General features: G+C 39.8%; 1 protein-coding gene across 2 annotated transcripts in view; it reads right to left on the bottom strand.

The window, feature by feature from the left end:
* qser1 (glutamine and serine rich 1) overlaps nt 1-27982 on the bottom strand; it is a 126811-nt gene that overhangs the window by 30267 nt on the left and 68562 nt on the right. For both annotated transcript variants that reach the window (XM_078549453.1, XM_078549454.1), the window contains exons 3-5: nt 22059-22220; nt 15131-18931; nt 12988-13286 (exon numbers count right to left, since the gene is read on the bottom strand). In XM_078549453.1, the coding sequence (XP_078405579.1) occupies nt 12988-13286; nt 15131-18931; nt 22059-22220 (4262 nt within the window). The remainder of the gene's footprint in view (nt 1-12987; nt 13287-15130; nt 18932-22058; nt 22221-27982) is intronic.

The raw sequence follows: 27982 nt of genomic DNA, 5'->3' as shown, positions 1-27982 counted from the left end.
AACTGACTGAGTGGAGTTCACTTGAAATATATTTTTTACATTTAACAACTACACTAAATCACCATACTAGCTGGGTTTCCAAAGATCTCTAGCCCATCACCATTTGTTATAATACCATTGTAATATATTAAAATATTTATTGCTGAAACAAAATACAATATTAGGCTAACTACACTTTTCATTTATGTATCCTATGGATAAAACTCAATGCCTTCAGCCAAATGACTAAGGAGATCTGGTAGATGTAAGCATATTCCTACGTACCCATCTATGGCTATTTGATCTATAATAAGTTCAAGATGTTGTAAAATGAGCATATTTCCATATATTATATAATTAAGTTAATTACTGCACAGATATGTGTCTTAGCTATCAATTTCACCAGAACTAATTTATAACTATTTCAAAAGAAAATGGCAATTATCCTGACAGAGTTTGCAAGGAGCCACATTTCATCTTCTCAGCCCATTCTTTCGAATTCTTCATTAGTAAAATCAGAATGGTGTTCTTCTCTAAAGAATGTAAACAACAACAATTTATTCAAAAGCCTCCACTGTTCTTAAAATGCTTTTAAAACTTCCACCACATTAATTATACTAACAAAAACAAATAGCTGGTTTACAGATTACTTCACTGACTTTCAGTCCTCATCACACAATTGAAAGTTTCAATTTTTTTTTTCCTTACTCTTCTAAATGTTCCTTTATACACAACCATTTCTTTAAAGTTTTTACATATTTGGCTATGATGATTTAATCATTCTGCAGTATTGGCTTCATTAATAAGCTACACCCTTCAGAAATCTTGAAGTTAAATAGAATTTGAAATATATATTTTGACTTGTTAAATCACAATTGCTTTGCTACATGATAACTATCATTTTTTTTAATTTTAGGAAAACAGCAGAGTCTTGTATCACTAAACTTTTGCCATGAAACACTTATGAACATAAAGAAACAGGTTTGTAAAACAGAAAGTCGAGGTGCTGTGTGGGAATATTGAGAAAAAGGCCAACATTGTATACAGACGTAATTCGTAGTTGAAATGGTCAAGTGATTTGCAGGAGCTTATAAAGGAAAATGCTTGTACCAGCAATAACATTTATAGTAGTGCCTTTGCCAATGCAAACCGCCTGAAGGTTCTTCACAAGAATGTTATCAGTCAAAATTTGAAACCAAGCTATAGGAAGAGATATTAGGAGAGATAATTTGGTCAAAGAGGTAGGTTTCAAGGAGCATCTTAGGAGGAGAGAGCTGCAGAGAGGTATAGGGAGGGAACCTCATTGTCTTCGGACCCTCCAAAAATTCTGTTGCCTGGCCATTGATTCTGTTCCTCTCCCTAACAATTTTCTGAAGCTGAAGCAGACAGTTTACGACCTTGGGGCCGAGGCAGTTGAAAACATGGCAGCCCAAAATTGGGGATGTGCAAGAGGCCAGAATTGGAGAAGTGTAGATCCCTGAAAGGCTTGTAGGGCTGCAGGAGAATAAAGGGATAGGGAAGGGAGAGGCCACGGAGAGACTTAAAAGCAAGGTTGAGGGTTTTAAAATTGAAGTGCTGCGGACTGGGGGCCAACAAAGGTTAGCAAGTAATGGATGCACAGGTGATGGATGATCGGGAATTGGTGAGAGTTAAGATATGGACAACAGAGTTTTAGATGAGCTCAAGTTTATGTAGGGTGGAAAATGGGAGGCTGGCCAGGAGAGCTTTGGAATAGTCCAGTCTAAAGGTAACAATGGCATGGATGAGGGTATCAGTAGCAGATGAGCTGGTGGAGTTAGGCAATGTTACGGAGGTGGAAGTAAGCAAGTTTTGATTTTGAACTTCCAATCACATACTAGCTTCATCTCTGGATCAAACACATCCCCAAGGTTGTAAACTGTCTGCTTCAGCTTCAGAAAATTGTTAGGGAGAGGAACAGAATCAATGGCCAGGCAACAGAATTTTTGGAGGGTCCGAAGACAATGGCTTCAGTCTTCCAAATGGTTAGTTGGAATAAATCTCCGCTCATAAGATGAGAAATAGGAGCAGGAGTTGACCATACCACCCCTCAATCCTGCTCCACCATTCAAAACGATCGGCCTTAACTCCATTTTCCAGTCTGCTCCCCACATCCCCTGATTTCCTGAGACACTAAAAATCTGCCCATCTTAGTCTTAAATTTATTTAACAACGGAAAATTCACAACCCTCTGAGGTAGATGGTTCTAAAGATTCACAACCCTTTGAGTGAAAAAAAATTCTCTTCATCGGAGTCCTAAATGATTGGCCCCTTATCCTGAGATTGCACCTGATTCTAGATTCCCCAGCGAGGGTAAATAACCTCTCAGTGTCTACCCTGTCAAGCCCCATCAGAATCTTATATGTTTCAATGAGATCACCATTCATTCTTCTAAACTCTAGAGAGTATAGGTCCATTTTATTCAGCTTGTCTTCAAAGGGCAGCCCCCTCATGTTAGGAACCAAACTAATGAACCTTCAGTCTACCGCCTCCAATGCAAGTATGACCTTCCTTAAATATGGAGACCAAGACTGCACTCTGCACTCTAGGTTTGGTCTCACCAATGCCCTGTACAGTTGTAGCAAGACTTTCCAACTTGCACATTCCATCCCCCTTGCAATTAAGGCCAACATGCAATTTGCCTTCCTAATTGCTTGTGATACCTGCACACTAACTTTGTGATCCTTGTACGAATGCATTTAAGTTCAACATTTAGAAGTTTCACATCTTTTTTTAAAAAATCCTCCTTTTCTATTCTTACCACAGTACTAAAGTGAATAACCTCATGCTTTCCCACATTATACTCCTGCCACCTCGTTGCCTACTCACTTAATCTGTCCTTATCTCTTTGCAGCCTTTGTCACAGCTTGTATTCTCACCTACCGTTCTATCATCAGTAAACTTAGATACATTACTCTCAGTCTAAGTCATTAATATAAATTGTAAATAGCTGAAGCCTCAGCACTGATTCTTGTGGCACTCCACTGGTCACAGCCTGCCAACTTGAACATGCCTCGTTTATCTCTACTCTCTGCTTCTTAACATTAACCAATCCTCTATCCATGCAAGTATATTACCCCCAAATCAATGAGGCCGTAACTTGCATATTAACCTTCTGTGTGACACTTTATTGAACACCTTTTGGAAATCCAAGTATACGACATCTACTGGTTCCCCTTTAACTACCCTTCTACTTGCATCCTCAAAAAACTAAAAAAAAAATGTCAAACACTATTTCCCTTTCATAAAACCATGATGACGTTGATCATACTAAGATTTTCTAAGTGCATTGCTAAGACTTCCTTATTAAGAGATTCCAGCATTTACCCAATGAATGGCAAGCTAACTAGCCTGTAATTCCTCGTTTGCTCTCTCACTCCTTCCTTGAATAGAGTTACATTTGCTCACTTCCACTCTGCTGGGACTATTCCAGAATCTAGGGAATTTAGAAAAATCATATTCAGCACATCCACTATCTCTGCAGCTCTCTTTTAGAACCTACTCGATACAGTACTTGATAGCGGACAAGCAGTGAGGCAAATTAAAGACAGCAGGGAGATAGAGCTGAGTGTTGTCAGCATACACGTGAAGTTTGACGCATTCTTGGATGATGCCACTTAAGGGGCAATATGCAGATGAGAAATAGAAGATTGTCAAGGATAGATCCTTGGGAGACTCCAGAGTCAACAGTGTGAGAGTAGAGAGGGAAGCCATTGCAGGTGATTCTCTGGCTATGATTTTACGGGTTAAGAATCACGGAGGAGAGAGGAAGGTATGTCAACTGTGTCAAAGGCTGCCAAGAAGGATGGGGAAGGGTGAGGGCCATTTCAGGACTGTAGTGGGAATGGAAATTTGACTGAATGGAAGCAAACAATTATAGAAAAGACGCGCATGAACTTGGGAGACGACAACAAGTCCACGGACTTTGGAACGCAAAAAAAGTGATTGGAATGGGGTAGAACGGAGCGGTGTTTGCAAGGATAGTGGGGTCAGTAGTAGTTTTTATTTTTGGAGTAGAGAGATGATGACACCAGATTTGAAGGGGATAGAGACAGAGCACCTGATGAGAGGGAGCCATTAACAACATCAGCTAACATGGCACCAGGACGGCAAGTTGGGTAGTCAGCAGTTTGGTGGGAATAGGGACCAGGCAGCAGGAGGTGGGCCTCAGGGACAAAATTACATCATAAAGAGCACAATGGGCACAATATGTAAGACAAGGGCGAAGGCATGGGGAAATATCAGAGAACATTTTGCTTGGTTGACTGGAGGAAAGGAGGGAAGTAGCAGAGGCAACTAAACAGATGGTCTCGATCTTTGTGAAGTCCATGAGGTCCACACTTGTTACTGGAGGGCGGTTCAAGACCAAACAGTTTTAGCAGAGGCAAGCAAGACCCAATATGCTTTACATATGGTCCAACCAAATCTGGTGATAAAAGATTTGACCAAAGTAGCATTTTTATTTTTTCAAATTTCAGGTCAGATTTTACCACATTCAAGCCTCCTGGAAAAACGAAGATACACAGTAATGGCAGTATCTTAGACAACATTTTTATTCAAACAGGTCATTCTTTTTCTCTCTCCCTGCATCAAAAAACTGTTTTATTGCCTTTGGGATATTTCCTTCCCACAGCAGCTGAATGGACGATGACCGCTTTCTAAGACTTCCACCAACAACGTTCCTTATTAATTAACTAGACAGTAGCAAGTGTCCAAGAGCAACACAGTTTGACTCAGGCTTTTTCTCCTATCCATTAGGCAATTGGCTCATTTCTACTTTACTGTTGACAGCCCAGCTGAGAGCAGAACTTATGTGGGAAATAACACAGTAAAAATCACCACCAAATGGCATTTGCTCTGAAATCTGAAACCATTCTTTCTAATGGAAACATTTCATTTATAGAAAAATATTCAAAGAAAAAAATTCTAAGAAAAGAATTGTAATCAGTATTGAGAGGTTGGCAAAACTGGTATTAAAATATAATATTACCAGAAAAAATATAGCCATCTCTCTTTCTGGCCAGGGACTTTCCTTTGCTGAAGTAGTCTTGATAGTTATGAATTCAAGCTGCAATGCTTGGAGATGTTCAAAAACAGAAGGTTACATTAGACTGACACTGGAAAATAACGGTGGACTTCAGAAATAGAAAGAACTTACAATATCTAAGAAACAGGATATGCCATAGGAGACCAATCGGCTCATGTCAAAAAAAAGAGCTACACTGTCTAATCCCACCTTCCAGCTCTAGGTCCGCCACCCTATTGGCTACTGCACCTCAAGTGCACGTCCATGTGTTTTTTCAAATGGTATGAAGGTTTCGGCCTTTATCATCCTTTCAGCAGTTACTCCCATCATCCTATGTGTGAAAGAAATTGCTCCACAACTCGCCTTTAATTCTTCCATTGATTATTTTAATCTACATCTCCTGGTTATTCTCCTTCTGCAAATGGAAAAAGGTCCTTCCTATTCACTTGATCTAGACCACTCAAAATTTTATCCACCTCATTTAAATCTGCCCTCAGCTACTTCTGTGGCTGAAGAAAACAAATCTAGTCTACCCAATCTTTCCCCACAGCTAAAATTCTCCATTCCAGACAACATCCTCATAAATCTCTTCTGTATCCCTCAGCATGGATTTGTTAAGGGAAGGAAGCTCATGTCTGACTAACTTGGTTGAATTTTTTGGGGAAGTGACAGGTAGGGTCAGCGAGTACAGAATGCTGGATGTGGTCTACGCGGATTTTAGCAAGACTTTTGATAAAGTCTCTTGTGGCAGGCTGGTTAACAAAGTGAAGTGGAAAATTGGATCCAAAATTGGCTTAGTGGCAGGAAGCAAAGGGTAGTGTTTGACAGGTGTTTTTGTGACTGGAAGGCTTATACTAGTGGGATTCTACTCAGTCCTTTGCTTTGGCATTTTATATTAATGATTTAGACTTAAATGTTGCAAGTATGATATGGAAGCTTGCATTATAATACAAAAATTAGCTTTTAGTTGACAGTGAGGAGGAAAGCTTTAAACTGCAGGAAGATATGGATGGTCTGGTCAAATGGGCAAAAAAAGTGGAAATTGGAATTCAACTGAGAAAAGTGTGAGGTAATGCATTTTGGGAGGTGCAACAAGGCAAGGAAATACAAATATATGGGAGAATACCAAGTAGTGTGGAGGAACAGAGGTACCTTAGTATGTATGTCTGAAGATCTTTAAAGGTAGCAGGGCAGGTTGTTGAGGTGGTTCAAGGCGGCATACAGATACTTTCCTTTGTTAGCCCAGGCATAGAACATAAGAAGAGGGAGGTTAGGCTAGAACTGTATACAACATTACATAGATCACAGCTCGAGTATTGTGTAAAGTTCTAGTCACCACGTTACAGGATGTGATTACACTAGAAAGAGTACAGAAGAGAATTATGAGGATGCTATCAGGACTTGAAAATTTTAGCTATGAGGAAAGGTTGGATAAGCTGTGATGTTTTCCTTGGAACACAGGAAGCTGAGGGCTGACTTAATTGAGACGTGTCAAAGTAGGTAGCAGCCTAGATAGAATAAACATGACGATCTTATCTTAGCACAGGGTCAAAAACAAGCAAGCATTAGAAGGATTCTTGGGGAGATGAGGAAACATTATTTTCACCCAGAGGGTGGTAGGGACCTGGAACTCACTGCCCGAAAGGGTGGCAGAGGGAAAAACTCACACCATGTTTAAAAAGTACTTGGATACCTACTTGAAGAGCTGTGACCTGCAGGGCCAGGAAAATGGAGTGCAGGAAAGTGGGATTAGGCTGGGTATCTCTTTGCCAACCTTAGCGAACACGATGGATCGAATGTCCTCCTTCTAGGTTATAAATTTTTCATAATTTAATGTGATCACATCCTTCCTGCAATAGTGATCAGAACTGTACACAGTACTCTAGCTTCAGCCTAAGTATTGTTTCACAGAGTTCTAGCATAACCTCACTGGTGTCCTATATGCCTTCTTGACCACCTTATCTTCCTGTACTGCTGCCTTCTGATAATTTTTTCTACATCTCTCAGAAATGGCTTGAAGTGTTCATGTATAATGAATTACTTCCAAGTGCAGCTATTTTGGGAGCAAAAATCTAACAATCACTTTGCACTAAGATTGCACAGCCGCAGTGAGATGAACGTTTCCTTTGGTGATAGCAGCTGTGGAAAGAATATTGGCTAGTATACTGGGAGAAATTAATTTGCTTATAGTATAATGAAACCTTTCATGCCCAATTGAGTCAAAGGTAGATAGATGGGGACTCAGTCTGATATCTCAGAAGGACAACAACACTTAAAATTGCAGCATTTCACAGAATTATACTGAAGTGTCAGCCTAAAATGTGTACTCAAGTACTGGAGTGGGCTTTGAGCCCTGAGTTTTCTTACTCAGGGGGAAGAGTTTTACCAACAGCACCAAGCTGGCACCATTTTGTTGCTTCTCATTTGTCAGGCAGTGATGCAAAATTTCCAAGAATATAAAATGCTAATTTTTAAATCTGGGCATGAAAAAAATGAGGACAAAAAAAATACTCAGAACTAGCACAGAAAATAAAAATACAACTAAAATGTTTATATACATAAATTAGAAGGAAGGAGACGAAATAGATTTTCCTCAAAAGTTTTCACATACACTTCTGCACTTTGCAAACATCAAAACCACAGTTTAAGTATCTGTTAACTATCCAGGCTTTCAGCACTTCAGCCACCTGAGGATTTTAAATCATGCCAACAGTTAATATAATAGCACTGACAGTAAAACGTGATCAATGCTTAATGCTTGCCGCAGATTGATATACTAGACTATATCTGAAACAATTGCTTTTTCCTCTCAAACTGAGGTTTCATTCTTGTAATAAAATGCTTAATTCCATTTCAAACAGGATATATGAAAACAGTTTTGTTTTACCTATTCAATTTTATAATGCAAGTGAAACAACAAAGGCCATATCTTAACAATAACACACCATGAGCTTCCGCCTGACAGCATTTCCAAAACGATTGTTAAAAATAAATATATATGTACCAAAATTTCTTAGTAACTTAATTTTAAGATAAGCTTACTTCATGTCAACTTTTTGCATTTGGTCCCATATCTGCCTGTCAGTTCAACTGCTTTATAGTGGGAAGGGAAAATCATTCAGAAACCTCAAGCAAGGAGGGCAATAGTGTTTGAATTATCCTTCTGGAGTTGCAGCTCTTGTTAACCAATAATACTTTGGAAAAGCCCTTACACAAAGGCTGTCCATTTGAAAAAAAGAGAAAGAAGCAGTATGATGGTAATCAGTGGCAGTCGTAAGGAGATAATGAGACTTCAAATAGAACAGAATTTTCTCCTGTTAGCCAAATGCAATTAATGTTGGAAAACGAATGGTGTATTTCCATCTTTTAGCAATGATTTCCCTGATTAGTCATGAGCACTATATCATGCACTTTTATATTGAACTCATCAAAAGACAAAAGTATTGAGGAATTTTGTAAAAAGAATGAGTTACATATAGGACATCTGCCAGCTATAGAAATGCAACTCAAAAGATAAACAGAAACCTAGCATGCTGCCCCTTAACTGACGTGAAACTGAAAAACAAAAGGTTTTTTACATTTTATGCTGTTTTGTGGCTCTGTATATATGTTATACGGGTAAGATAGAAAAATGTTTACCCTCCTAATTCCATGAGAAAAAATGGCAGGAAACATAGCGCAATAGCAATAGTACAGTTGGTTATAGCTATTTATTATTTTTAAAACTGCACGAACATAATTGGCTTTCCGCAGTACATAAGACAAGTAAAACCACTGAGATATTATAAATTATTCTCTCCATTCAGGTACTGTCCTCCCTTTCAAAACTGCTGTCATTACCTCCTCCACACCTCAGTCCTTGCAAGCCACCAGCCCATTTCCAACCTCCTTTTTTTCTCCATTGTCCTTGAATATGTTGTGGCCTCCCAAATCTGTGCCTGTTTAATGCAATTTCATGTTTGTTTCTCTTCAATCACATTTTGCCCCTGCCACAGCAAAAAAACGTGGCCCTAATTCATTATAAATGACATCCTTGTGACTGTGACCATAGTACATTATTCCTCTTCCTTTTTGACATAGTTAACCACATCATTATCCAACACTTGTCTTCCATATTTCAAATGAGTGGGACTTCTTTCCTTGGCTCCACTATTATCAATCCAGAGTAAATCTAGCAATAGCTAAATTGAGAGAGGGGAATGTGCAATGAGACCTGGCTGTCCTCGTACACCAGTCGTTGAAGGTAAGCATGCAGGTGCAGCAGGCGGTAAAGAAGGCAAATGGTATGTTGGCCTTCATAGCGAGAGGATTCAAGTACAGGAGCAGGGATGTCTTGCTGCAATTATGGTGAGACCACACTTGGAATATTGTGTGCAGTTTTGGTCTCCTTATCTGAGGAAGGATGCTCTTGCTGCAGAGGGAGTGCAGCGAAGGTTTACCAGACTGATTCCTGGGATGGTGGGACTGACATATGAGGAGAGATTGAGTCGGTTAGGGTTATATTCGCTGGAGTTCAGAAGAATGAGGGGGGGAAATCTCATAGAAACCAATAAAATTCTAACAGGGCTAGACAGGGTAGATGCAGGAAGGATGTCCTCGATGGTGGGGGAGTCCAGAACCAGGGGTCACAGTTTGAGGATATGGGGTAGACCATTTAGGACTGAGATGAGGAGAAATTTCTTTACCCAGAGAGTGGTGGGCCTGTGGAATTCGCTACCGCTGAAAGTAGTTGAGGCCAAAACATTGTATGTTTTCAAGAAGGAGTGAGATATAGCTCTTGGGGCAAAAGGGATCAAAGGACATGTGGAGAAAGTGGGAACAGGCTATTGAATTAGATGATCAGCCATAATCAGGCTCGAAGGGCCGAATGTCCTGCTCCTGCTCCTATTTTCTATGTTTTCCCAACACCACACAGTTACTACTGTAGTTCTACAAGGATCTATTCTTGGCTATCTCTGATTAAATCAATGGACAGAGGAATAGCAAATAGAATTCAAAACAAAATGTGATGAGAGTTGTTACCAGCATTAGAGTGTGCTGTACGCATTAAACAGTAATATTCTTGAGGAAATGCATTAGTAAAGAGATGTGGGGGTTTTGGATGGGCCATTAGATTTGTCAGTTCAGTATTCACAAGTGGTCAAAAAAACAAAAACGGGAGATTGGGGGGAGTGGAAAGCGGTGGGAGGCTTTAAGTGAGTTTTTCATAACCACTGGACAACTCAAAGCACTTTACAACCAATGAAATACTTTTTTGAAGAGTAGTCACTATTATAATGAAGAAAACAGAGCAGTCAGTATGTGCTCAGCAAACTCTCACAAACAGCAATGCGACAATGGCCACATAATCTGTATTTTGTGATGTTGGTAGCAGTCTCTCCTCTGAATCACAAGGTTCTGGGCTCAAGTCCCACTTCAGGTCTTGAGCACAAAAATCAAAGCTGACACTCCAGTGCAGTACAGAGGGAGCATTGTACTGTCAGAGGTGCCATTTTCAGGTGAGATGTTAAACCGAGGCCTCATCTGCCTGCTTAGGGGGATGTAAAAGATACCGTGGCAGTATTTTGAAGAGCAGCAGGGGTATTACCCCCGGTGTCCTGGCCAATATTTATCCCTCAATCACAGTTACAAAATATAGGTTATGTGGTCCATTATCATATTGCTTTTGGTGGGACTTGGCTGCGTACATATTGGCTGCTGTGTTTCCTACATAACTAGAGTGACTACACTTCAAAAAGTACTTAACTGGCTGAAAAGTAACTTTAAGACATCCAGTGTTCGTGGAAAATGCTATATAAATGGGAAACATACCTAGGTTTACAAGACTTTCAATGCTATGAAAATTTGGATCCAGGAAAATTATTCTGCAATTTACAGAATTTGAAGAATTGGTGGTCTAATTTGAAGTGAACGTTGTCAAACGGAAGATAAATTTAGTAACATTTTCAGGCTTGACTGATGTCAGGGGGAACTACAGCTACCCTTGAAGGTCCTGGATTAGGGAAGATAATAATGCCCAGGTTTTATATTCTTGGTCACAGTCCAGCAACTGCAGATATAAGCACCCTTCAGACATCAGCTGAAGCCGTGATACAGCTCAGCTGTAAACGTGAACAATTATTCTGCCAACGATGCATGGCTAAGTGTTATAATTATGAAGTTTATAAGATTGCTATGTTTTGGGGCTGTATCCTTAATTTTAAGGTAAAGTGAAGGAGTTCATGTGACCTGTTCTGAAGTCTATCTGACTGCAAGCCTAGGTGCTTTGATTGTTAGAGATTAAAGGGGGCCCAGGTTGTTTTACTGGGAGGAAGGTACAAGGTGTTTACACTTGGAGACAATGTGTGCTAACTGTAAGTCTCCAAGTACCAGAAAAGTGTTGTGAATGTCAGGTTGTAAACAGTTGTGCCTTAAACTGTACATTTACTTCCAAGAGAAAAAGAGTTGGGGTCTCAAGGATAGCTAATCAACATTTCTACCCGGATACAAGACCCATGTGACTCACGCTGCCAAGGAGGTGAGTTTTGAGAGGGAAAAGGTCCAAGATATCCCCGAAAACTACAGACAAGATAAGTCTGCAAGGATCCAGGAGAAGGAGAACAGCTATAGGCAGCAAGATGATGTGGTTCACCATGCAGGAATGCAGGTGGGAGCCCGTACTCTGACTGAAGACCAAATTCATGAGGAGCTAAAAGAAGGCTGGAACATTCGCCTAGTTTGTGCCAGGGTTAAAAAAACCTCAATATAAAAGTTCCCAGGCCAAGAAAGGAAAAGAAGTAAACCCTCAGGACAAAGAATCATCTTGTACTGGTTCCGGGCAAATATTTTTTTATTCTCTCATGGGATGTGGACATTGCTGGCAAGGCCAGCATTTGTTGCCCATCCCTTGAATTGAGGGGCTTATGAGGCCATTTCAGAGGGCAGTTAAGAGTCAACTACATTGCTGTGGGTCTGAAGACACATATAGGCCAGATTGGGGAAGGACGGCAGATTTCTTTCCTTTTCACCTGCCGTGATGGGATTTGAACCCATGCCGTCAAGAGTTATTAGCCTGGGCCTCTGGATTACCAGTCAAGTGACATTACCACTACGCCACCATCTCCCCCATGTCCATTTGAAGGACAGTGTGAAGTGTGTTTTCAGTTGAGCAAGGGGAATGTTCTGCTTGTGTTTTAAAGTATAGCTTGCCTACAAAAATAGTGTTTAGTCAATCATGCTTTTAGTCTTTTGTTACTATAAAAGTCTTAAAATGTGAAATTTTGTTCTTTTATCTTTTCAGGTATTAACTGCAAGTTCGAATTCCTCATTAAGAGTTATCAATCTCCACAGAGGTCATAACACAAAGCACAGAAATGAAAAATCAACACTTCAGTGAGGTGCTAAAAAGTGACTGGTGCTCATGTAACTTTCGAGGTCAACAGCTTCCTCCTGGTTGGAGGTGGGAGGGCAAAGTGAGAAAAAGGAAAAAAGTCACCACATCATATGGTGACAGTGTCCCAATAGTTAAACAAATACATTTTTATGCAAAAGATGCAATCTGTGTTGCCAAATGTTGTATAGACATCAATTCAGCAACAGCTGGCCTTATTTAATGAGTGAAGGAGCCAGATGTCTAAACAGAATCGTCAAATCCTAGGTCATAAAACAGAAAATGTTGGAAATAATCACCGGATCAGGCAATATCTGTTAGAGAGAAATGAGAAAAGGTGACTGAGCTCAAACGTGAACTGTTTCTCTCTCCATAGATGCTGCCTGACCTGATGAATAGTTCTAGCATTTTCTGTTTTTATTTCAGAGTTCCAGCATCAGCAGCTTTTAGCTTTTGTATTAGCATTTCCCAAGTATATGAGACTTTGGAAAGAGCGCTATTTCATACACAGAATTTTATTAGGTTTAGCATTAAAAGTTTAACCTCTTCCATCCAAACCAGATGGAAAATGTTAAATAAAAACATGTCACATTACCTTGAGAGCTTTAATGTCCTCTATCTTTACAACAAACTCATCTCGTTCCCTGTACATGCCCTCTCCTCCACTTTCTATGTCATCTTCATCTGTTGAACCTTCTACAGCAAGTAATTCTTGCTTTGCAGCTCGCTCTGTAGGATTCAGGTCATCTTGTTCGTTTTGCTCAGGAGATTCTAGAGCTTCAGTTGGCTCCTGCACTTCCTCTTTTAAAGGAGGAGAAGGGTTTGCAACCTTTTCCTGCTGTATGACAGCAGGAACAGAAGAGTTGGAATCCTTTTCTCCATTAGTGATGAACTCTAGGAAAGAAAAATATGTAATGAATACAGAAAACAAAGGTCAAAACTGTAAACGCACTTCTACTTCTTGAAGGTATTCTGCAAAATCTATTTACAGTAATTTAATCAAAGTACTGAACTAGTATTTTGATCTTCAACTTTTAGTCATAAAAACCTGAATAGAACAAATAATTATGGTGTTATAATTTAGTATTAATTTATGCAGGTAATTTTAAACACACTTTTCAGATTTACAGAAGTTATTTCAGCAAGGAGAATGTAATTAGAGGTATTTATTATACAATACAGCACTTAAAATAGGTTAGATTGGAAATAAGCTTTTGCGACAAAAGCATCGGCATACGACATTTTTTAAAAACTTAATTAAAAAATTACCGTAGAGCTTTCAACAATGATGAGTGCACGTTGATGTGAAACTGGCAGAAAAAAGGCCTTCTATTGCTGTCTTCCATAGAATGACAATCACCATTGGATTGCCAATCTGCTTCTGTTTCCCTACCTTTGTCTGGAGCTCCACAATTCTCGCCTGGACTTCCCTCCCAGGCCTGCTTAGCAACATGGAGCATAGCTGCTCCTGGAGTCCTTTAGCGTCGTGTACAAGTGTCAGGGGAAGCGAAGCCACGCTCCCCTTCTACGGCACTAGCTGCCATATTCCGGTAAGTTTAAATGTACCAGCCACTTTGACAAGCTAGTAGAAAAGGTAAGTGCGTAAGGTAAGTGGGCGAGGTGTGGTAGGATGAGTTGGAAGAGTGGAGTTAATCGGCTGGTTGGTGGGGGGGGGAGGCGGCGGCGCGCAGAAAGAGAGGTATTCGGGATGTTGGGAGGAAGAAGTTGGAAGGTTCAGTGGGGAGGGGTGGAGAGAGAGAGAGGTGCAAGTTGGAGGGTAACTGGTATAAGTACCCAGGAGTTACAACTGGTTTTAATTCTTCTAACTTTTCCTGGGTGAATATTCTGCTATGTAAAGTCAGAACCATCCAAAGTCTCCAACTTTAAATCCGTTTCGGAGAGCTCCAGACACAGGGTAATTGTCCGACGGAAGTTGAAACTTCCTGGGCAATTCTCATGCAGTCTTTGCAAGGGGATTTCCAAGGGGACCCCTACCGCATCTTCCAGAGTACCTCGGGATACGGCCCTCCAGATAACGGAAAATCTATGCCAGGTTTTAAAAAAGAAAGCTCTGTTGCACTGAATAGTTTTCTTTAAAAAAGGTACTAAACTGAATCATTAACATAATATTGGGAAAGTGGAATGAACTCGGACTAAGACTAGAGAGCCTGTGTAGGACTTGATGGGCCAACTGTTATCCCTCTATGGGTGTAAAATTCTATAATTGTATTCCATTAGATTAGAACAAAATTAAAATTGACCACATATTAGATTGAAATTCAGAACACATCTGCATAGTATGTTAATTCCCTCATATGATATACATCACAGGCCTTGTGCATGTGCCATCTGGAAATGTGGAATTAGAGACTTTGGGTCAAAGCAACTAAGAAAATATTCATAAAAAGGAATCCAGTCACATTGAGCCCTTCAAAACGTTTCTACAAATACCAAATAAACTGCAAATTTGTCTGTCCGATATTTAGTAAACATACAAATACCTTTCATTTTCAAGGCAAACATAATTCAGAACATGTAACTTTCTAAAGCTCCCCTCCATTTCTAAAACTTTCTTTACCGCGACAAAACATATACTATTCTGAAAGAAGAGAAAGACTGTACCTGCATGACCAGAAAGCTAAATTTTACTTGTGGCAGTGAGCAGATTCTTTCCTACAGCAATATGATCACAAATATACACAGGGCCTATCTTATTTTAAGTATGTAATCTTCCTTACCCTTTTTGTTCCATTTTTCTTTTTTATTAGAAGGATCATCCAAAACAGAAAGTGCTGAGGAAATACTCTTCTGAAGATCCTGGTTTCTCCCAACAGAATCTTCCTCATCAGAGGAAAATGCAGGTAATGTTTCCAGATTTTTCTTCATGTCGTCATCTAACTTTTTGCAAGGACTGGTAGATTCATTTTCGGCAGATATTAAGGCAGTTGGCACTGACTGATGTGTCAAAACTGGTGGAAGCAGGGGAGTATGAATGGTATTGGCAGATGGACGTCTATTGCGATGTGCCATACGCACAGAAGGTGCTGGAAACTGCTGCTTCGGTCCTGATTTAAGAAAGTCTAAAAAGGAAGCAATGAAACCACTTTTAACTTCTGGCTGCTTTTCCTCAACTTCTCTAATCTTTTGATTTATCCTTTCTTGCTGGTGGTAGCTCTCATAGTAACTGTCATTAGATGTATGAGGTGAGTTTGCATCTTTGGAATTCAGGCGCTTGCCCTGCCCACTTCGTTTTACTGGTTTCTGGCTACAAAGCTCATCATCTAAAGTTTCTTTAGATCGTACTTTTGCTCTTCGTTTCTTCTGATTTCCATCTAGCGCCAAATCTAGATTCCCTTCTTCTTCAGGCAAACTGAGAGACCATCCATCTGCCTGTAGTCCCAGTTTTAATTTAGGCTTCACTGGTCTCTTTAATTTTCGTTTGTTACCAGATCCTGGTGTAATCTCATCACCCAGGCTATAATCAATGTCAGACACAGCACTCTCATCTGTGTTACTTCTACCACTAGGAATGAAGTCTGGATCCTTTGCATTATTTATGGCACCATCATCTGGAATGTCATCATTATCCTCTTCTTCAGATTCTGGATTAGCACTTAAGTGTTTCTTAATATCTTCAATACCTTGATCACTGGAATCTTGGATGGAGTTCAAATTTTGTGCAGGTAGCCCAGGCTGTATGTGTTGGTCTGAAGTTCCAAGGGTTTGCTGGTCAAGGCTTGAAGTTTTAGACTGAGTTGAACCATCTAATGGTATTGCCCCTAGATCCAAATTAATTTGACTATTGCTTAATGTCAGATTATGCATATTCGGTTGATCTGGCAGCACAGTTTGTGAAGTGTGAAAACTTGGCGAAACGTGCCTTACAGATACAGTCTGAAATGTAGATTTTGAACCATCAGCACATTCAACTGGTCGAATACTGGATTCGTTGCAAGTGGATTTGGCAAATTCTTGTGGAGTAACTCCACACTCCTCATTGGCAGAAAACACATCTTCAACACCAGAGAAGAGATTTCTCTCAACACCAAGCAATATAGATTCTGAAAAACAGACAGAACTAAGGCCAACAAACTGAGACTTTGAATCTTGCCTGTGTGATGGGTCAAAATGATCTTTTGTTGTCAACTGTAGCGGTTTAGAAGATTCAGTACCATCCAGCTTCATTGCTTCAGAGTTCTGTTGCAGGAGCTGTTGTTGAGATTGTGGTGCATTGGCTTGGGTAATGTGCCTCTCAAGTTGAAGAAACTGCGACTGATGATGTGATGCCTGTGACTGAGCTTGTATTTGCTGTGACTGTGCTGATGCTTGGGATTGACCTAGGCCTGACTGTAGTAACTGCGGTTGCTGTGCTACTGACTGTTGTATTAAAGACAATGGCATTTCACGCGATGAATCTAGGAGTACCTGTGCACCAGACAGCTGTAACCGTGGAGTCTGGCATACAGCGTGTGTTTGCAAATGTTGTGAAGTATTAATTACTTGTGCTTGATGAGCTTGTGGTCTAGTTTCCTGCGCCTTATGCAAGAGAGAATGAGGCTGCTTCAGTTCTTCAGCACCCATAATTATATGTGATGACTGTGATGGATTAGCTACCTTTTTCATGTCGTGTGTGTTCATATTGTTGTTACTGCCCACTGGCTGACCATGATGAGTCACCATTGCTTCTATGGATCGTGTCACATTAAATTGTTTTACACGTTCATGTTTTCTTTCACCGGCTTTTGATCCCTGAAGAGCGAGACCAACAACCTGGTCTTCTAGGCGAGAATTACTCCTGATGACACTTTGAGATAGATATCGGTCATCTGCTTTTGAGACAGCATAAACAGCATTTTCCTCGCCGATTCCACTTTCTGTTATACCTGGAGTGGATGCATCAAGAGAAGACTGCTGCTGTAACAAATCTTGAATAGGAAAACCCTCATTATCTTCCTTAGATGGAACAAACAAATCTGAATCAGACTTCCTTTTAATATAAGACTGCTTTCTGTCTGTGGACGATTGAGTGTTCTGCATGGTCTGTGAATGAGACGATGAACTGAAAGTAGGTGAGTGTACTCCTGACAAGAACTTCTGAGATTGGGGTGAAGGAACACTTTGCGGTTGACTTGTTGGTGAAGAATGTATAGACATAAAGTTCTGAGTGGGACTTGATGAAGATAAATTCTGTGCACGAGTAGATGAAGAAAATGGTAATGATTGGGTATGTGATGTCAAAGTCAGAGATTGTCCGGAAGCATAGCTTGGTGAAAGACTAACAGTTGACAAGCCCTGTGATTGTGCAGAATAGCTGCTCTGTGACTGACTCACAGCAGGCAAACCCTGAGAATGACCAGAAGGATAGCTTTGTGTCTGGCTAATAGAAGATAAATTCTGCGGTTGACTAGAATAGTTATCAGTGTGACTAACTGACGGCAATACCTGTGGCTGGTCAGAAGAGTAACTGAGTGCTTGGCTAACAGGCGTTAGGTTTTGTGACTGGCCAGAATAAGAAGCTGGTGACTTATTTAAAGTAGTTAGCTTCTCAGGCTGACTGGAAGAATACACCTCTGAGTGACTGACAGCTGATATGTTTTGAGACTGTGTTGAAACATAGTTCTGGGACTGACTAATTGACATTATTAGATTTGATGCCTGTCCCGAAGAGTACACTTGTGACTGGCTTGATATAACTGAACTTTGCTTTTGTGTAGGTGTAGAATAACTTTGTGTTTGCACAGTAGCTGTTGCACTTTGGGATTTGGCAGTTTTTGTAGAACGCTGAGCTGATCTTGAACAATTTTTAGCTTTTGAAGAATAATCAGGAGACTGAATGGTGGATGAATAACTCTGTGACTGCTCAACCGTTACTGCAGAGCTCTTTTGCTGTGTTCCACCATTGCTCACCTGAGTCTGGTCTCCAAGTGGACTACATGTCAAACCTGCATGCCTTGAAGTTTCCTGAAAATCGACTCCACTCCCACTGGTAAGATAGCCTTGTAAGGAATGGTGAGAACTTGGTAATTGCCCCTGTACTGAGTGTGAGCTGGAAGGCCGCTGGTGATGCTTAATAACGCTACATTCTCTTTGAAGTGCCCTTTCAATGGAGGCAGTTGAACTAGAAAAAACTGACGTGCCATATGCTTGAGAGGCTTGTTGAGCTGGACCAAGTGCTGAAGACAACAAACTAAATTGTGGTTGTAAGTGATGAGGAGCAGATTCTTGAGCAGAGCGATATGTTGAAGACGGGGGTATGCTTGTACTTAAAACAGTACTACCAATCCTGTCAAAAGTCAATGGGGAAGGAACAGCTGCTTGAGAAGACTTTATCTGAAGTAACGGATCATGAGGAGAAATAAGCCCATTTGTAGTAGGGCTGAAAGGTGCATCTTGTAGTGTCAGGGACTGTGCACCGGTAAAACTTCGACTAGTAAAGGTAGAAGGATGCTGATATGCTGCAAGAGCTGATGGTGGGAATGTTCCAGAAGCTTGCAGTGCTCCAGTGACAAACAGCTCTGTAGGTGTTGAAGAGTGCATACCTGGACAATTAAAAGACAATGAAACAGTTCAAACATACAATTAATAGGTATCTGCTAACATGCATAAACCACCCAAAATTCTCTTCACATACAAAAACACTGGAAATTATATAGAAGTTAATTTTTAGCTCGATTTTCAGCATGTATATATCACTCCAAAATTTGAAATCCAACCCCATTATAACACTTTTCATCTAATTTTTCAGATGGGTTAAGTGTTCAATTATTGTGAAACAGCTAAAATCTATTCAGATGTCAGAAATATAACTAAAAATCACAAAATTATCAAAAGGCAATTTTATGCACATTCCTCCCCATATCCGCAGCCCAATTTAACTTGACCCTTTCCATATCTTATTTCTGTTTAAAAAAATGCACATTTTTGAACTTTCATTGCCTTTTCCGCACTCCAAAATTTTATTTGGGTTCCAAAAGTGGCTTTTTCTTCGTAAATTGGCTGAAAAAAGCAACTTCAAAGGCTTTTTAAAAATTTTATGGAAGTCAGAAGCTGCAATCATATTATTCCAAGTCAAAACAAGGTAGGCAAACAAGCAAACACATCCGAAGCATGCTATGGGTTCATGTTAATACTCTGACAGTCTATGCATTAAAGAGGGAAACATTAAATATGCAGAGGGTATTTGAAGATTAAAACATCTTCCTTGTGCACAATTATGATAGTTAATTGAAAATTCCATAAAATTAGTTTTTGAGTGTTCAACATTAAGCACTGGTCACACCCTCATCTTTCATCTGAAAGTTTTCACAAGTCTTTGCTATGGTATGAAAGCTAATGCATTATGAAAAGTACTTCCCGTATTATCGTGCTACTTTTAAAATTGGTCTTGCAAACAAACTCAAAGCAACAGATACTAAAACGGTGTCTGGTCACAGAATGATAATTTGGTAATTTGTTTTCTATTAGCACTTGGAAATAGATCTATTATGGACTTGGAAATATATCACTGTTCCTTCATCGTCACTGGATCAAAATCGTAGAATACTGGGCCAAAAGGCACTGTGGGAGTACTTTCACCCCACAAGCTACAGCGGTTCAAGACGGCAACTCACCACCACCCTCTCGTGGGCAGTTAGGCATGATCAATAAATGCTGGCCTTTCCAGCAATGCTCAGATCCCATGAATGAATTAACAAAGAAGCTGATATATAATTAACAATATATTTAATGTACATCAGTTGGGAACTCACTTGTGCTCATAGATCTAGGAGCAGGCTGAAAGAGGTGCATGATATGCAATATGTGTTTCTAAATTAAAGCTTTTAAAAGTATTAAGCCTAGGCTCCAGTGTTTTATCTTTCACCGTTTGGTGATTTGAGTTCTAACACACACAACCATGTGTACAAAATTACTGAGGTTTGTATTTGCAGACATTTTTGTACCTGCACTAAAAGCAACAACTAAACCTATAATAAAAGATTTCATTTTCTCACACTAGTTTTCAAGTTGCAGTGTATCTGGAGAGACAACCACATCCTCTAAATGAAAATCTGAAGTGATCCTCACATGGCACCCAGCTTTTATTCTGTTGGTTCCAAGTAGTTGTTTGAGCACAGTAGAGTAGATACTCCAATACATCGAATTTTTTAATAGGCTAAACCAAAACATTGCAACTTTTGCCAGTGAAGGAATATTATCTACCTAATGCTTGGTACACAAAAACATCACTGATAAATCTGAATATGTTGCCTCATCAAGCCCAACAGCAGTGCTGGCAGTGGTATATGCTGTTGTAGTGCACCAAAGAGTGAAAAATTGTAGCAGCTAAGAAAAATGTGTTTTATTGACAGTCATGGGTTACATTTCAAATACTGGTAGCCACCTTGGCTGGCTGCTGGATTCAGGATGAAAAAGTGAAATAAAATTTGGCACAAATTTCACTCACTATTATCACTGTTGCGCACAGACAGGAAAAAAGTCAGCAACAATAGGGTTAAAATAATGGGACAGTACCAAAGCATTAATCACGATGATGCTAACTGCCAAAGCTGAAGACAGCAACATAAAGGATCTAAAACTTGGTCAAAAAGGTAGGTTTTAAGGAGCATCTTAAAAAAGAAACAGGTAGAAAGTTGAAGAGGTTTAGGAAAAGAATCCCAGCACGGCGGAGCGGTGAAAATTGGAGATTCACAAGTGGCCAGAATTGGAGAAGCACATAGATCCAAGGTTAGAGAGGTAAGGAAGGATGAATCGATGGAGGGTTTTAAAAGCAATGGTCAGAATTTTAAAATCATGGTTATTCCAGACTGGGAGCTAATGTAGGCCAGCAAGCACAGGGTAAAATGAGTGGATGGTGCAAGTTACAATATGGGCAGCAAAGTTTTGGATTAGCTCGAGTTTAAGGAAGGTGTATGGTGGCATGCCAGCAATAAGTACCTTTGAATAGTAGAGTCTACAGGTAACACAGGTGTGTAAGAACACTTCAAGGTAAAACTTTGTTTTGAAATTTTTGATCTTAACACTATTTTCACAATGTTCTCACCACAAATGGTGTTCTTGGAATCATTCTGCTGTTGTTCATGATTAGTTCACTTAGCTTTACAGAAAATTACTAAGAGCCAAAGTATAAGCATGACACTTTAAATAACTGGCAAAATACACTAATTCTATGGAGATCAGGTTTGCTGAGCATCTCAGTTCTTGTTTGAAAACAATCCTTCAAGACCAGAAACAGAGAGAAAAGTACAGTACTCTAATCTTCCCACAATATCATTTTAGTTATCAGTGCTCAAGGCTCTCTACCAAACAGCAGCTCAAACCCCTTGGCTATGCAATCAAAAGAAATGTTAACTCTACGTTATCAGATCATAATAGCTGAGACTCTGTGGGAGATGAATGGATGGACAAGTTATTTTGCATTTTCCCCTCATCTACCTCCACACATTCCAGGCTTCCACCCGTTCTACACTGTAACTAGCTGTCAGGAAGTGTGCCGATTCATTTACGGTTATTCATCTTCAGATTTTTTTCATTTCTAGCAGCCTCTATTCTGTGCTTTCTATTGATACCACACACGAGACTGGCAAGCCCCCCCACCCCCGCTACTACATGTGCAATACAAGTTCACAAAAACAGTACAAGTCTCCCTGTCTCATTGTTTAGTTTTACCTGTCTGCCACGAAGGAGCTCTGAACTGGGGTAGCAGGGAGGCTGCAGCAGGTCCGGCCTGGGGCGTGCGTGATTCAATAGCTGAAAGGAAGTTCATAACTGAGGTCTCGGATGCACCACTGCCAGAATGTTGCATGGTTGCATCAAACAAACTGGATAGCCCTGTAGAAGTGGAAAAAACAATTACTGTAGAAAGGCAAATCTTATGCAGTGCCAAAAAGGATGCAATTGGACATGGATAATCAGCCACTTTCATTAGAATTTCAGGCACTTAGTTGAAAGACAACTGCAATTATCACCTGACATCTACTAGCCAAAACAGCAAGTAATCTACTGTCTCAATGCAAAGTTACGAGTGTCTACTTCTGCCACAAGTATTTGAAATCCTAAACTCTGCATAAATGTACATATAAAGTATGTTTTTCAGGAGATGCTTCAGACTAATAACCTGATGTGTGCTTGCACACCTTACTTCCTTGTGAGGAAAGTCTATTATGGCAACCATAGGTGGCAAAATCCTAAGAGCTATCACTGCAAAGCCTTCAAATATCATTTTTGATGGAAGATCAATTGAAGCAACTTGTAAATTAATACAAGTGTGCACATGATTAGGGAAATCTTGGGCAGAGAGCCAAAATAAATACAAGGAAATCCAGAATGAAGAAAGGCCATTTGGCCCAAAAATCCATTTCAGCCAAAGCATATATAATCCTTAGTTTAGCAAACATTAATTTTAATCACATGTCTTCTCTGGGGAAAAGAAAATCAAGCAATGTATATCATCAGATAGCAATCCAGCTACTTTTTTAAAAAGGTGATTCACCTACCTCCTCTGGGAGTTGTTCCACATATCCACTAGTTTGCAATTAAATCAACTCGGATTGTAACAAAAGACAAAATTCAAACTGGTTGAAGTAAAAAGGAAGGAGCTTGTATTTAAATGGGGCCTTTCATGACTTCTGAATGTACCAGAGGGCTTTACAACCAATGGAATACTTTGGAAATGCAACCACAATTGTAGGGAAACAAGAAAGCCAATTTGCACTCAGGAAGGTCCCACAAATAGAAATGAAATAATGGCCAGGTAACCTGCTTTAAAGTGATTTAAAGTCTTTGAATAGGGCCATTGGTGATTACATTCACTCGAGGGGGTAGATGGGACTGCTGAATAATGTCTCTTCCGACACTTCCAACAGTGCACACTCCCCCCGTGTTCCACCGAAGAGCCAGCCTAGATTACGTATTGAAGTCTCTTGAGGTCTCGAGCACATGAACTTCTGATTCGGAACTGAGATTTTTATCCACAGAACTGTTAAGTAAAGCCATTTATTTTTGAATAGACAAGCAGCCAAGAAGCTAATGGTCATTCCAACATGGCAATCAAAATAATCGCTGGTTTTCCTGTATTTTCCAAATTGGGCTTCAAACCAAATTATGGCAAGAAATTACTGAGTTTGTCAATATTAAACTGCATATATTAACATTTCAAAGAAGCCATCCCAGCTATTACATTAACTTGATCTTACAAATGCCAAGCTGTCTCATTACTAGAACACAGATCATTTCCTTTCCCCATTCTGAAACTTAAATGAAGACAAACTCTATTTCATATGGATTTTGAAAATAGCTATAACGTCATAAATTTCCTTGTTAAACACAAGAAGTTTCACTTTTGTTAGGTGTCGAAAAAGCATTAGATTAGGAAATGATGCAATGAAATTTAATTTCAACAGAGTTGCTGAGAGAAGGAAAAGTGCATATGATGGTCAATTTTAGATATTTGGAAAAAAGAGGATAGTTCACAAAAATAGCGTTAAGAGTGCAAGATAAAAAGAGCAAGAGTACTTGGGTAGCAAGTGCAAAATTGATTGTAAGCTAAAGCAAGGAGATGGATAGCTTATCCTATCTAGAGATGACTGAAGAGCCTCTCTTATATGGGAACAGCAATAAAACCTTTGACAGATTTAGATTTTGCAGAAAGTTGAGGGGAAAACATGTTTGGCACAAGAAGAAATTCAGCTTGTAGCAGGTAGCTTTAACAAGGAAGTGAATAATCAACACAGTACATAAAAATTAGTTTCTCTCACATATCCCACGACTCTTCCTCAAAATGTTTATTCTGCACATTAAAGTGGATTTGAAGTTAGAATCATTTTTGGCTAAAGTACCTCACATTGAAGTTAGAAGTAAATTGTTAACATCAGAAGAAATGTCATACATTGAGATTTGTTTCATAAAATGAACATAAGTTTATTAAGTTCTGGATTTGAGCTATAATAGCCTTCACGACACAAAATTCAATTAAACAGGGCCAGCTACAATCTGCTTCAGTTAAAAGGAATCTAAAGGATAAATGATAAACAGCTAAAGCATACGACTTCATAGGTGGGCCAGTCTGATTACTGGTCAACAACAAAATAGCAAGGAAATTATAATAAGGTCTGCAAAAAGGATGCACACTGCACCCACAGCTCCACATCATGCATTCTATTTGCACTGCCCATTAGGCAAGCACTAAAAGTTAGATATGAAAATCAAAAGTCAACAACACTTGTGCATAGATTGCAGACTGATTTTGGCACCATAGTGTGTGAATTTACCATCATCTGTTCTCCATCATTTTCATTAAATACAAAAAATAGTTTGTGGAGTTTGCATCACCACATGTGGAACAAATTATATCAGAAAGCAATTTCACATGGATTATATCTGATTGTTTTAGAGGGGACTACTTGACTGGGCTAAGAACTCATTTTGAACTATATTTCAAAAGTACAACAACAAAAAATGCATCTTCAGTAAGTGCAATACCCAAAGTCTCTACAAGAAGCAAGATCCTTGTAATTCTGTAGTACTGGGGGCTAAACTCAGTTTTCCTCCTTCCATTCTCTTTAAAAAATATTTTTATTTGTTCTGAATTTATTCTTGTCCATTTAGTCAATTTTTATTTCAATCTCTTCCTGTTTTTATTTCTTCCTTTGACATCAAATCAAGTTTTGATCCTGCTAATGTTGCCTACTGCTTTTCTTGCCCCCATCTCCATTCAATTTTTCTACAATTTCCTACATGCATTTTCTTTGATCATCTAACGATCATCAATGAGCACAGGCATATATATATATGCACCAGCAAATAGGGAGAGTCTATAGAGGCAATAGAAGCAGAGGGGAAGAAAAGTTGGCTAATAGAGAAAATTTCAGATACAAAATTGACAATATCTTTGAACATATAAAACTTGAAATCACTGACATAGTAATATGAGTTTCTCAAGAGCTTAATTGCATCTTTATCCTTTTATCTTAAGATAAAATTAAGACAAGAAAATTGAGTGCACACATGGATTTTTAAAAGGTATTTGATAGAATGCCACACAGAATTGTTGATAAGTCAATAAAATGGCAGTGTATGGTATTAAAAGCAATATGGCAACATGGATAGAAAACTGGATAAAGAACAGCAAAGAATGATGGTTAATGGGTGTCTTTTTTTAATGTTTTCATGGGACTTGGGCATCGCTGGTTATGCCAGCATTTTTATTACCCATCCCGATTGCCCTCGAGAAGGTCGCGGTGTGCTGCCTTTTTAAATTGCTGCAGTCCATGTGGTGTAGTACACCCACAGGAAGGGAGCTCCAGAATTTTGATCCAGTGGCAGCAAAGGAATGGCAATGTAGTTCCAAGTCAGGACGGTGAGTAGCTTTTTTTTATTCATTTACAGTATGTGGGCATCGCTGGCTAGGCCAGCATTTATTGCCTCTCCCTAATTGCCCTTGAGAAGGTGGTGGCGAGTTGCTTACTTGAACCGCTGCTCAACCAGTGTGTGGCTTGGGCGGGAGCTTGCAGGCAGTAGTCTTCCCATGTATCTGCTGCCCTTGACCTTCGAGATGGTAGAGGTCACGGGTTTGGATGGTGCTGTCGAAGGAGCCTTGGTGAGTTTCTACAGTGTATCTTGTAGGTGATACACATGGCTACCACTGCATGTCGGTGGTGGAGGAAGTGGATGTTGAGGTGGTGGATGGAGTGCTAATAAAGCGGACTTTTTGTCCTGGATGGTGTCGAGCTTCTTGAGTTTTGATGGAGCAACAACGTGCCCCCACTGTGAGGGAACATGTGGTTCCATAATTGGTGCCCTCAGTCATCTGAAGTCTCACCAAACCTGACGGACATCATCCTCGAATCTGAGGGGTCGCCAACATTAAGGGCAGTCATTCTCACTTCACCTCTGGAGTTGAGCTCTTTTATCCATGTTTGGACTAAGGCTGTAGTGAGGTCAGAAGTTGAGTGGCCCTGGCGGAACCCAAACTGAGCGTCAGTGAGTAGGATGTTTCTGAGTGAGTGCCGCACTGTCAATGGCCCCTTCCACACTTTACTGATGAATGCGAGTAGACTGATGGGGGCTGTATTGGTCAGGTTGGATGTGTCCTGTTTTTTGTGGACAGGACATGCCTGGGCAGTTTTCCAAATTACCGGGTAGATGCCAGTGTTGTAGCTGCACTGGAACAGCATGGCTAAGGGAGCAGCTAGTTCTAGAGTACAAGTCTTCAGTACTATTACTGGAATGTTGTCACAGCCCAGAGCCTTTGCAGCATCCAGTGCCTGCAGCTGTTCTTGATATTACTTGGAGTGAATTAAATTGGCTGGAGGCTGGCATCTGTGATGCTGGGGGCCTCTGGAGGAGGTCTGACTGAAAGAATGTAAACAGCAGTACTGCCATGGTCCAGCATTCAGATCACTACTCTTCTCAAATATAAAGAAAATAATCTGGACACAGGTCTAGAAGACACAATATCAAAATTTGCACAAGATGGGGAGCCTGTCTAAATTTCAAAACGGTTGCAAGCAGCTTCAGGAAGACACAGCCAACTTAGTATATTGGACAAATAAATGTCACAATAAGCAATACCAAGGATGAGAAATTTCAGTTTTGAGGAGAGAATAGAGACACTGCTGTTCTTTTCGCTAGAATAGAAATCTAAGAGTAGATCAGATGAATCAAAATTATGGGACACAAAATAAATAGGGAAAAGCTATTGAGAGAATTGGTGAATAGAGAGTATAAATTTATCATCACTGAAAGAAGGGAATTTAGCAGAATTAGTGTTTGTTTACACAGGGGTTCATTAAGCCATAGAATGCTATACTAGACACAGTAGTGAAGCAGAATCCAAAATAGTTTTAAATGGAAAACAAATAAACATTTGAAGAAAAAATGACAGAGAATTGCAAAAGGGCAGCAAGGTGGGGCTAAGTAGATAAACCTTTTCAAAGAGCTGGTACAAATGCAATGGGCCAAAGACCTCTTTCCATCCTGTAAAAATGTAAGTTTCCAATTCATTGTCTTGATCTCGCTTCCTCAGCTATCCACCAATTTAATTAAAAGTAATGCTTTAATGACTTTCCTAACAGAATTCAAAATTCGACTTTATCTAAAGAGTTTTGGTTAAACTGTAAAAAATGCAATCTTGCATGGCACATTGCTCAATGTAGCTACAGTCCTGCAAATACCATCTGTTCAACTGATTTCATTCTAATAAAGATTTGACGCTGCAAAAATTGTGGCGTATTTCAGGTTCGTTTCTACTTGGGAAGGATGAAGGGGATTTACTTCAATATAACGCCTTTGCAGCCTTCAGGACTCTATTATGGTTGGAAATTGTTGAACTCAATGTTGAGTCCTGAAGGCTGTGTGGTGCCTAATCTAAAGGTGCTGTTCTGCTTCACTGGAACAGTGCAGCAAGTCAAGGACAGAGATGACAGCGTGAGAGCAAGATGGAGAATTAAAATGACAGGCCACCAGAAGCTGACCAGAGGTGTTCTGAAAAGGTGGTCATCCAATCTGCATTTTGTGTCCCCACTGTGGAGGAGACCACATTGTGAGCAGTGAATACAGTACACCAAGTTGAAAGATGCACACGTAAATCACTG

The sequence above is a fragment of the Cetorhinus maximus genome, chromosome 9 (genome assembly GCF_964194155.1).
Source record: "Cetorhinus maximus chromosome 9, sCetMax3.hap1.1, whole genome shotgun sequence".
Taxonomy (NCBI): domain Eukaryota; kingdom Metazoa; phylum Chordata; class Chondrichthyes; order Lamniformes; family Cetorhinidae; genus Cetorhinus; species Cetorhinus maximus.
Note: the sequence above shows the minus strand (reverse complement) of the source record. Positions and strands in the feature narration are given on the sequence as shown.